The sequence below is a fragment of the Adelges cooleyi genome, unplaced genomic scaffold (genome assembly GCF_023614345.1).
Source record: "Adelges cooleyi isolate 19-005CV unplaced genomic scaffold, UGA_ACOO_1.1 ACOO_flye_CR_arks_rails_tigmint_CR_PRNA_574, whole genome shotgun sequence".
NCBI classification, from domain to species: Eukaryota; Metazoa; Arthropoda; class Insecta; order Hemiptera; family Adelgidae; genus Adelges; species Adelges cooleyi.
Genome location: NW_026096268.1, coordinates 5441299 through 5454007, shown reverse-complemented (window position 1 = coordinate 5454007; position 12709 = coordinate 5441299). Strand labels below are relative to the sequence as shown.

General features: G+C 35.6%; 1 protein-coding gene across 1 annotated transcript; it reads left to right on the top strand.

The window, feature by feature from the left end:
* Nucleotides 1–1601: 1601 nt before the first annotated feature.
* LOC126843728 (homeobox protein Hmx) lies at nucleotides 1602–11889 on the top strand. Its single transcript, XM_050581439.1, has 3 exons — nucleotides 1602–2071; nucleotides 8698–8864; nucleotides 10812–11889. The coding sequence occupies exons 1-3, from the start codon at nucleotides 1731–1733 to the stop codon at nucleotides 11702–11704; spliced, it is 1401 nt and encodes a 466-aa protein (XP_050437396.1). The 5' UTR covers nucleotides 1602–1730; the 3' UTR covers nucleotides 11705–11889.
* Nucleotides 11890–12709: the final 820 nt, after the last annotated feature.

Below are 12709 nucleotides of genomic sequence, written 5' to 3'. Positions count from 1 at the left end.
TATTAGAATTTCATAATTTGATCAACCGTGACTCTTTGGTTTTGAAATATTTTTTTAATGACTTTTATAAATATTTAAAAAATTTACTTAAAATCTTTAAAACTATCTGTATTAACATAATCTGTATTTCGTTAGTAATAAAAATCTGCAGTAATACAATATCAATCTTTAGAAAAATATTTAAAACCTTTAATTTTGTTTATGCTACAAATTGTGTAGATAATATAATTTTTTATCAGATATTAACGCGGAGAAAAAGTTATCGAGAAATCGTTGAGTTTTATTTACTCAATTATGTCTTATATTATATATTTCTTTTAATTTTGTCTATGTTTATTATTTTAATAATAAATGTCTTTTTTATAATATAATGATACATGTATATATATATTTATATATGTATTTAAATGTATACCATCTAAATACATTTTTTTTTCTTTTTCTATTGTTAAAGTATAGTTTTCGAAAAAATTTTAAAATGTAGATTTTTAAAACATATACAAATTTTCCTACTGGTACTTAATTTTTAAGGTAATTGATATTGAGAACGGTCATATACATATGTGTAAGTCTATTACATAATAATATAAAAATATACTTCAACTTTTATTTTGAACGTTTCAAACGTCTTTGTTGACATGCGTGTAATTAGTGTGATTTTTTCAAACTTAAACTGACGAAATTGTTCCAACTGTGTTAACGCAGTTAAAAGTCGATAAGATATTGTAATACCTACATCAGATAAGTTAGAAGTTGATATTTTTTATTTTACATACCTACATTTTTTCTTTTGATTTTAATTAAAGTATATCACCGTATTTTGAAAACCAGTTTGTTATGCTTAAATATCTTATTTATACGTAGAAAAATGTTGTATAGTCACGAATAAAACAATTTAAAATTATAAAACGAGCATTGTGTTGTGTTTAAAAATTAATAATTAATTAAATACAGAGTCGGCCGGCGGGCCAAATGAAATTAAAATTTAACGAATTACAATTTAAAAAAAAAAACAAATCGAATAACCCATCAATTGAAATTAATTGAAAAGATAATATTATTCTATTCGATTAATTGCCCAACTGGGTACATAAATAGATATTGAAGTAATAAAAAGTAACGTTAATTTTAAAATTAAGTCAGTACAAAAAAAAAATCAGTATACATTATAAAAAAAAGGTGTCTGCGTACAAAATGTTAGTTAATGTGGCGGCGCGGCGGCACGGCCGGAGGGCGATACAGGCACAAACAGTATGTATGTACTCGTCAAGCGGATGATCCGATGATCGCCGCCAATGAGTACAGCGGACGCCACCGGGCCGGGACGCGCGCCGCGGCCGGGACGGGTAGACGATTGCCGTTGGGATCGCGGCCAACGGGGTGGGTGGCTGGGTGTGTCTGTTACGGCCGGGATGGGCGGAGCGTTAGGCGCGCACCGTACCGGCGGCCGAGGGGAACATGTCGGCGCGCACCCCCGTGTAGGTGGGGTAAAAAATAGTAATAATAATAATAATACTACTACGGCGGTGGCGGACGCGGCCGCTTAAGTGCTCCGACACCGCAAACCGTCTCATCAGTACAACTACCCGACCGGTCCTACGACGTCGACAAAACGCGCACGCCACCGTATGAGTTTTATTTAGCGCCGGCCGACGGTCAACATTGTTGTTAAATCATATACATTTTTTTTCAAAAACGATATTTGAACGCGTCGCACCACATCCCAAAATATGTCGGAGTCACCGCGGATCGACGTGACCGGCGACGACGACGACGACAGGCCCGCATCGACGCAGCCCACGTGCAACGGCGGCGGTGGCGGAAGTGTTGGCGGCGGCAACGGCGATCGCAGCAGCAACGGGTCGCCCGTCAAGTCGGCTGCCCCGTACACGTCTTTTTCCATATCGAGCATACTCAGCAAGGACGCACCGAAAGCGGCGTCCAGGCTGTTCCACCAGCACAAGAACGCCGGTGGCGTGTCGGCGGCCAACGCGCATCACGCCGCAGCCGCCGCCGCATTCGACGTTACCGCACATCTGGCCGCCGCAGCGGACCACGCCATGTTGTCCAGGTGAGAGATGATTATTCATTACAATCAGGCTGTAGGAAACGAGTAAAAAAATCTTTTAATACAAACATAATCTATTATTGAATTTGGACTTTTAAATTTACATCTCGGTACAACTTGTTAACAAATGTACGTTTACAATGACAATTTATGTATTTTGTTAACAATTTTGATAGTTGATAAGTCTAATGAAGTTTGGACTTATTTATACTTGTATTAATTTTTATACTTTGATACTTTTTGCTCATATCAGACAATAATAATTACCATTATACACTTAATTGAGGTATAAACGCAGTTACCATTGCCTCAACAATGTACCAATTGGGCCTGCAAAGGCGAATTTTTATTTACAGAATAGCTTTTGGGTTTGGTTTAAAGTCCAGGCGTGGGACTTTTAAGTGTGGAATAAACAATAGGTGTTACTATTTTTGTCTCGAAAAATGTTATAAATTGGCTGTACATGTTTAGAAATATTGTATAAGAAAAAATTGTTTGAGTAGAGCCCGCACATTAAAAAATGTAGACAAATTTTATATTTTAAACGGTTATGATTAATTAGTTATAAGTTGTGACGGACCTGGTACCGTATATTTATTACGGGGCGAACAAAGGTAAGGTTAGGTTGTGAAAAAAAGTACTTAAATAACATTTTAAACGCGCAACAACTAATTTCAAATTAATTATTATTAGTCTTGAGATACTATATTTTGATTATATTACTAAAAACAACAACAAAATTGGTCATACTTAAACTCTAATAACGGCGCGTAGAAATGGTATTTTGAAACAAAACGAAATTGGTATTATCAAAATCCGATTACTCTATTACACATTGATACGTTCCTATTTAGTTGTTTTATTAAATAATTATTATTATTATTAAATTTACCTACATGAGTATAGCATAACTATTGGTTTAAATATTACCAAATTACAAATAATATTTTCTACATCAAGGCGTCGACATAGAAAAAACAGGGTAATTTTATTATTGGGATGTGGACTGATAATATTGACAATAGACCCAACTTCATCAACTAATCTAATTTACAATTTTTTTTTACATATATTTTAGCCGCCGGTAGTTGTTTAATTTTTAATTTACCATCCATTTTGATTACCTGCGGATGTTTTATAAATTAAGTATTTAATATTTTAATATTGTGTTTAATATAAAACGTTGTGAAGACTTTGAAGCGTGCCCACGGTGGACCGAGTGTATTGTGCAGACTTTGTAATAAGTACACGATAACAGCCATTGATTTAACAAAAACAACCGACGTCGACTTTCTGCCAGCCAAAGAAAACCCATTAAATAAAACGTACGTTTTTTTTATTAAAGTTGGCGTTTTCAATTTTTTTGACGGTATATTTTTATAGAGAATCTCATTCAAGTAATTATACTTTTCAAAAATATTTAGGCAGGCACATAATACCTATACTTTAGCACTAATAATACAATTTATAAAAAAATCATGGTAGTTGTAAAAATTATAATTTTACAGTGAAATACATATTTTTTATTGCTATGTATTTTTCATAGGTAAACGCAAACTCACACAATATAATAATTATAATAATAATAATATTGCCGTCAACAACGTCACAGCGTCGACCCCACGCGAATTCGATTGTCACAAGAGACAATTGAACGCTCAGGGCAAAAATTAAGAATAATAAAACAGCTAAAACGATTTCCCATTCGTCTATTGTGCTAAACGTTCCGATTGTTTTAGCATCCGATAATAGGTATAATAATAATAATAAATACAATTTGTTTTTTATAATACGTTCTTATGCCCACACACATCACACAAACGCGTGTGCGGTACACGACATTTTTTCTCGGGTCTTAACTCTTTTATATTGTAGTCGATTCGCTCCAATTTTAGTTTTTATTATTATTATTATTATTTTTTTTTTAAACGACCCTCTTAATTACTCGAAAAACGTTCTCGAATGCACACTGTTTGTGTACAGCTCAATAGCAGCCGACTATATACCCCGTTGATCACAAAAGGCGATTGAAAACCGACCCCTTTTCTTATGTATACATATATATATATATACACATTATATTGTATATATACAAATAAAAACGCTATTTCGCTGTCTGTCCGATTGATATCCAGTTTCCTTCGTTCTCTCTCTCTCTCTGCGTTTCACCTCCGACCCACCTAACCTACCCACACAACCCCCTTAACGCTCTCTTTCAGCTCGAGAAAACTGTGTTTTTTTTTTCGACCCGGACCGATTTGTTAATTACAATCAGCCGGTGCTCTCAGCTCAGTTGCCACCATGTACAGTATAATAATATTATACTTTGTGTGTGTTCCACTATATAATATAAAGAAGTCCCAGGTTTTTTATTTGCACAACGACCGAGAACGCCCAGAGCGAACCTCCACAGCGCTTGCCGTTCGGACGATTAACTGTTTTGGACAATTAAATTAAAAAATTAAAAACCAAAAAACCGTCCGGAATACTATTTTCTTCAATAGTTATTTTAGTTTATAAAAATATTATGTGTCTGTCGCTTGCCCGATTCGGATTTAACGGGTTTCGTTAAAATTATACCGCCAAATGCGAAAAATAAATAAAATAAACATAATAATCTACTTAATATCGTTATCGCGTGTGTTGTCGGAAGTACATACTTAAGTACGCGTTGTATAATTGTATTAAAAAAAAAAATAGTGTATAAGCCGATCGGTGTAACCAGATTGATTTGTTTTCGAGAGTGTGTAACCTAAATAGCGCGAGTTAAACCAATTTAAATGTGCCTGATTTGATATACATATATGTCTTGTATACACGTTGTACAACTTCACGGCGGAAGTGAAATAAGTTAAGCATCCTCCCAATAATGTTTTCTTAAATATTTCTCTGAATGGATACTTATCCCACAAACTCAAACAAACCGACATTAGAACGCAAAGTGTCCTGTCAACAACGACGGCGTAGGAAGGCCACGTTAAAAAAAAAATCAATATTCAATCTTTTATTTTTAGTTTTTTACACATTTTTAAACCAAATAAATAGTAACACGAAATTTCCACATAAATAAACGCACCCGGTTTGCAATTAACACGAAACTTTATTTTTTTTATCAAAACTTTTTTTGAACAACAAATTGTCAGAGTACGTTTGAAGACCGACTAATTAAACGTGCTTGGAGTTTCATTAACAAAATATGGTGTACACAAACACGGATTAGGTTATAACTCATAACCGATCCATTTGGTATGAACATATATTTTTTAAAAAAAGGCCTCTGCTTTTATGTATAAATGTATTTTTTACGTACAATAGTTTTACCAAAATCATAAACGCTTGTGAAAAAGTTTGACCTTTTTTTTCATCAGTGAGTATATTGTGAGTAGTATATGCATAGATCATTATCGGTTGTAGATCCACGCGATAAAAGAAACCGACGGATTAAGGAAATAATAGCACCTGCCAATTACCTATTATTATTATTGGCGACATTAGTGTAACAATTCGAATTCGGGTTCTATGAAGTGTACCACAATAGGTGTCGCCCTGTGCTATTCTTAGAGGTGCTTAGACGTAAAAAAAAAAAAAAACGATTCGCGAGTTTATCTAAAGGTCTATCTCAAAGGGGCCGTTCTTAGAACGCTGGTACGTTTAGTCACAACGGATAGGGATTATCCTTTAAAAGAAAAAAACAATTCGGCAATGTAAAATAGATGTTTTTGATTTGAATCCGTTTCAATCGGGAGCTGGGCATTGTTCAAACAAACCGCACATAATATTTTATTGCACTCATTTTGTTCTTGATTATATAGACGAGCGTGCAAAAAGCAAATAATATAATTATTATACCTATCGTATGGCGCTAATCATTACATTTTGCACGGTGTTAACGCGAAAAATAGAGGAATAAGGGCCGCCGGTGAGGTACGGTATGGCTATATAAGAGCTATAACGAGATTGGCGGGGGAGGAGGGGAGGGGCGCAATCATAACTATCAATTATGGCTAATGCATTGTATTTATATATATATATATAGAGAGAGAGTTGAGCTTCGGACGCGCCCGATATAATTATTATTATTATCGTGTAAAGCGGGCGACGGCGGCCATTTTTGACGGCGATAAATTGGCCGGCGTCGGGGATGTGAAGGGGTGGGGGTGGTTTTCGAGAGAGCAACACACTATATACATATATATATAATATAACCTCCCCTTTGGCCGTCCGCTACACGACGGTTAAGGGCGCGGCGATGGGAATTTGCAGTCGATAATTCGCTTCCCCTCCCCTCCCCTCACCCCGACACGTACACAGATCGGTCGGCCAATCGAATTACGAGTGGGACACACACACACACATGTATACAATATAGTACACAATAGCAACACCACCAGTTATATATATATATATGTATATATAGGTATAGTATAAGTATACCGGTATATTACACTATTGCAGTGTAACCGTAAACCCTAATCCTACCTATATTATATATATATTATTATAATATGTGATGCGCCCGTAGGTGACAATAATTTTCCAGCTAATGATTAAAAAATAATCGACTCTTAGCCCACGCCAAGGGTAATTATTGGATTTCCAGTAAAAAGAAAAAAAAAATTAAAATCCGTTCAACAGAAGTGTCAAAAAATGATGTTTCCGTCGAGTCATTTTTTTTTTTTTACCTTATTGTTGTTTTGTGCAAACAAGGTTACTTATGGGTTATGTTAAGTGTTTATTTGTACCAAAGTTCAAATAAATTAATTGTAAAACGGTTAGCATAAGTAAGATACTTACAACAAAATCGATACTGATATCGTATAGTAAAACCAAATGTCACAACTTAGAGGCAATAATTCAGAAGTAAAACTTATTCGCCTAGAGGATTTTAATAATGTGTTGTTAAACAGTTATAATATTATGGATTTTATCATTTCTAAATTTTCTAATGTATATCACTTGGTGTACCTATAGCCTCCTTATAGAAAGGTAATTATTATGTTTCTTCTGACTGCGGTATTTATTTAATTATGGTTAGATTTGCTAGCTAAATATACACTGCTTACGCGGTGCCCGCTTTTTACCGAGGAAATAATTTTAACGAATGAGTGCATAATACTCGAGCGCGGTAACCATAAACCATAAAATATTATGTAATATTACCACCAAAGGCTGCCAGTTGAATATGTATAAACGGGAGAACGGTAATTAGGATAAGCACAGGAGAACCGTATTGTATGTATAATAAGAGACCGGCAGAAACGATGACGGTTTAAATGCTTTTAACGGTTAGTATGCTTTGCGCTGGAAAACGTCTCCTTCTCTCTCTCAAGTCGGTTGTTTAATGTTCTCCGGCCGAAAGTTTATAACGTTCACGACCGCCCCATTATCGAACGATTAAATATTAATTTCGAACTTAACTCCTAGGGGTTTTCAATAAAGTTTCAACACACATGCGTGCGAGCCGACAAATAAGAGATGGGTAGACGAACTTAACCGGCGAATGGCGTAAGTATGTATACAGACGACTATTAGCGAACACATACTTAGGTATAGGTGGGACGAATGCGGGCGTACCGTTCAAAGTGATAAATATAGCAGACAGAACTTTGTTTAAACTCTCCGAGCTGGTTCGATATGTAATATTAGTAACAAATTGGTGCAAAATTATTTTATGGGGCCTATTCATGGTTAAACGGCATGATTAAGCGTTACTTTGAGGCCTCAGGGACAGTGAATCTGGACGACTAGATAAATATTATGAAAATAAAACGTATTCTAACTGAAAACACTATGATATAAGTGCCTTTAGTTTTAGTTATACAAAAGTTATATTAATAAAATTAAATAATGGAATGGATGATTTTTAACTGACCATTTATTGTTTATACCACAAAAGTTAAATTAAATAAATTAAAAATAAAATTATTAAGCATTTGAAGATGCAATCTTTTTTTTTTTAGATACGCATTACTTGAATTTAATTTTTACATCAAATTAAAAAAATTAGATAATAAAGTAGATAAAATAATAAGTCATAAGAAAATAATAAGAATACGGATAAGTAGATTCGTTCGCCTGAAGAATAAAAATATTATACAGGGTAAAAAATGTATCTATCTGTTGCTTGGTGACGACCGCTAGAAATTACATACCTAGATTGAATTTACATTATCATAATAATTATTTCACAGTCTATTCTAATTCACAGTTAAATATAACAGTGATGCCTTATTAGTGTTATTGGCCATCCAGCCGCAGGACCCTTACAAGCGCGGGGTTCTGTGCGTGGGCACCGCCTTCAAGCCGGCCCTGCCTAGTCTTTGGCGGAACTATGATTTCGACTAACATGAGATAGTATGAGATAAAAAAATATATGAACTATTTATACGGTATGATATCATTGTGGAATGCATTTCAACATCAGTTAGGTTAAGTTAAGTTGAAGAAATGGAAGTCCTAAAACAATGTGCAAATAATTGTTTTAATTAACTGTTTCTCTTGGAACCTAATCCGAATACAAACATAATGTATATGTCTTAACGTGATAGAGCTCGATCAGCTACTATCTTATTATTATCATAATAATTTACCATTCATTAACAAGTATTTTTTATTTTTGTGTCATACAGATTGGGTCTGATGAGCCACTTCGGTGCATTGGCCGCTGCCGCTTCCGGTCGAAGTCCTTTCATGCTTTACCCTGGCGTAGGGATCGCTGGCACCGGCAGCAACCCTTTGGACAAGCACTGGTATTCCGCGTGGTCGCAACCCCTGTCTGCAGCCATAAGTCCTAACGGTGAGTGTGCCCGTATATCCCTAATATATTCAAATATATTTTTTCATACTACCATACTACATTTAAAAAATAGCTAATTGTAAAATGGCAAAAAAAAAATGAGAAACCTCATTTCTTGAAAATTTGAATAAAACCATAATGTTATATTATAATATTCGATTCGACGAATAACAGATTACTTTTTTTATTTGTGAAACTAGAAATATGAAAAATAATTTATACATGTTGTATTATTTGAGGCGAATTTCAAGGAAAAGCCAATTATAGTTTTTAAATGACAATTCCAAAAAAAAATCATGTCTGCCGTTTAGTGGATCAATATTTTTTAGGTTTGCGTCAATTTGGTTTTGGAATATTACATTATTCCTAAATGTTTAATGCAGTAAAATCGAATTCATTTTTTGCGAATTAAGCTTTATATTGTACATAATATATATTATCTTAAATTATTTTTGATTTAAAATACTTAATAAATAAAAAAAATTTTATGTCTTTTTACAATAAAACAATTACATAAAAAAATTATTTCAACATATTTATCTATAAATTATCTACACACAAGAATTTTACAAATTCTTCGAACAAATAAAAAAACATTTTGCGCAACGAATTAATGTGTGATGAATAACCGAAAAGTAAATGATTATTTTTTTAAATGATCACTTTATTTTTAGATAAAAATGTATTCGAATAATGCCCAACAAAATATAATTGTATTATATATGTGTGTGTGTAATAGACCACTCTGACGACCCTTAAAACGTTTAAACACAGTACGCAGCCGACAATAGTTTACACACGATATCCGTGCCGGACACTCGACCGACACGAGATATATTTATGTACAAATTTATATTTATATATACACACACATTATATAGATAGTCCAGTAAATAACAAGCACTACACGGCTACGGCTAAATCGTCGTCGACCGAAAGGCTTCACCGACGAGGGCTCATTTGCATTATATTGTTTTTTAAGTTTTCAACGGCTTCGCTTAAACTGGCGCTTAAACGGCTTCGCACAGTATTATCGTACGAGACAATCATATTTTCAATCGCTCTGTTGTTTCAGCGAGCGGATTTATCAATACAAAATTATTCAACATTTTAACATATAAGAGATTAGGGGAAACAATTAATTATCCGTAAATAACGAATGATTTCAAATGGATAAACCTTAACAAATAAATTTGTGATAATAATTAGCAAATAAATGTTAGTTTTTTATTATCAGTTTATCTAGATAAATACAAATAATTGTGGCACCCCGCCTAATATTTTTAAGTGAAGCAAGGTCTAAAAGCAAACTTCACAACGCCCACTCTCAAACCATTTTACAATACCTTATAGGCTATTATTAGCTAATAGCATTGATTTTCTTGTAATATTATATGAAGCACGTGTATACACGGGGTATGTGTAATGTTTTATTTATCGTAAAGGAATCCCGTTTTGAGTGTAGGTCAAATTACCAAATGAATTTTTAGCTATTCAATGTGCGCGGAAGTGTATATAACGTTCAGTTATAGATTTCGGATTTATGTCATATTATTGTTGTCGACATACTTACTCTCGACTAGCGAAACTAATGAATTATTATTATTATAATAGAAGGCACATGATATTTTTTAATTCCCACATTCACTTGTAACCAAGGGTCCGGATAAAGTTACAGAAATTATTCCGCAGTAAAAATATTTTACTCTTTTATTTGTACCGGAACAAATAGGTTCGCGAGTCCTAGAAAAAAAACTTTATTGCTCCGGAACAAATATCGAATAGGAACTTTTTAAGAACAATATCCGAACCTTGCTTGTAACTGTACAATATACCCTTCGGGCCGTAGCATTTAGGCTTCTCTTGTATATACTTACTAATTTACTATAGGTTCTTATAAACATATTATTACTATATTCTAATTGTATTATGTTATCGTTTTAACAGGTGGTTCGAGTTCTGCTAACGAAGAAAACAGTCGTCCAAGTACACCTCACAGCGTGGGTGTCAACACGGGTGGCACTTCTTCGGTGGCCGGTCACAGTCCTGGCGGTTGGTCGACCGGCGAAGACGGCGGCGGTGTGCCTGGATCGCCGAACCATCATCGGTCCAACGGCGGCCGGTTTATGAGCGGTTGTGGCGGCGGCGGCGGCAGCGGAGGAATGCGGTACATCGATCATTCCGTGGGCGGCGACGAAGACGACGACGTCATGGACGACGGGCCGGAAGACGATTGCGGAGGTGACGGCGACGGCAAGAAAGACCACGGCGGTAGCTGCGGCGGCAGCGGTGGCAAACGGAAAAAAAAGACCAGAACAGTGTTCTCGCGAAGCCAAGTGTTCCAGTTGGAGTCGACATTCGACATCAAACGGTACTTGTCGAGTTCGGAGCGCGCCGGGCTGGCCGCGTCTTTGCACCTGACCGAGACCCAAGTGAAAATATGGTTCCAGAACCGGCGGAACAAGTGGAAGCGCCAAGTGGCCGCCGAGATCGAAGCGGCCAACATGGCGCACGCCGCCCAACGTCTGGTCCGCGTACCCATCCTTTACCACGAGTCCAACCAGCAGACGTCTTCAGCGGCCGCGGCGGCGCACCATCACCACATGGCCACGTCGGCCGGCGGCGCGCCGACTCCGCCGCACACTTCCGCCTCGACTCAAGCGTCCGCGTATCCGCCGCCGCCCTCGTTGTTCTATCACCATCAGCCGCCGCCTACTTCACAGCCGCCGTCGTCGCAACACCATATCCACGGCATCGGTGTCTCCAGCACGTCCACAATCACGCACGCCATGTCCACAAGTCCCGTGATGTCCAGGGCGCCCCTGCCCGGACTGGTTTAGCGCCGTCGCGTCGTCCACAGTGTTCACTCAACCGCAATATCCGCCAATGTACATTATCTAACAGTATTACAGTCATAAGCTATTAAAGTTATAATGTGTCAACTCACACCAAAACGATAATAATACTTTGTCACTTGGTGAAGTTTTTCACTTAAGTGTTTGATAATATATACAAAAAGCAGCTTTCGTGGCATTCTAGGTTATAATATCTTGAAAACTATAGATACTGATATAAATTATGTACAATACTTTCATTGTATATTATATTATTATGTGTATAGTATTTATTAAATAAAAAAAAATTTATTTGTTTTGTATTTTTTTTTTCAAAGTTACCATGTGTTTTGCCAGTGTAGCAATTAAACCGTTATATGTATTTTTTATTATTATTTGATCTAAATTTTTTTTATTAGTTATTTATATATTATTTAATTGTCTGTCAATATACATTATTTCTTTACACGAAATTAGTAGCGATATATTATAGCCTAATTCCGATTATAAAAAACTCAGTGCGGATAGTCTAAATGCGCTTAGTACTAATTTTATTCTATATAACATATTATAATAAAAATAACGACATGATATAAATAAAACAAAAACATTATACATAAAAAATTTTAAAAAATGCATTTACTTTTATACTTACTTGCTATAAACTGTTCCTGTCCAAGGTGATTGCCTACTTTGTGTGAATGCATTTTGAGTGTTGTGGCCGTAGTTAAGTCTTTGTATTTCGGTTATTGGTCAACAGTCGTTCGCGGTGCCAACCCGTTAGACAAAAAAAAACAGATAGGCAGTTATGGTCGTTAAACGTGAACAAAAAAACAGGGACTGATAAAAAGCAAACATGATCATGTTTTAAATAAACAAACGCGGCCAGCAAGTATACACATATGCGATACCAGTGCGGGTTATTATTCTCTTTTCGCTAATCGTTCGGGTCCATTGTGAACGGGCATCCGTGCGCAAAAGTGAAACGACCGAATGAAAGGATTTTTAGTG

Coding starts and splice junctions, on each gene's coding strand:
- LOC126843728 (XM_050581439.1), top strand. CDS start 1,731: ATGTCGGAGTCACCGCGGATCGACGTGACCGGCGACGACGACGACGAC. Junction 2,072..8,697: donor GACCACGCCATGTTGTCCAG/GTGAGAGATGAT, acceptor TGTGTCATACAG/ATTGGGTCTGATGAGCCACT. Junction 8,865..10,811: donor TGCAGCCATAAGTCCTAACG/GTGAGTGTGCCC, acceptor TCGTTTTAACAG/GTGGTTCGAGTTCTGCTAAC.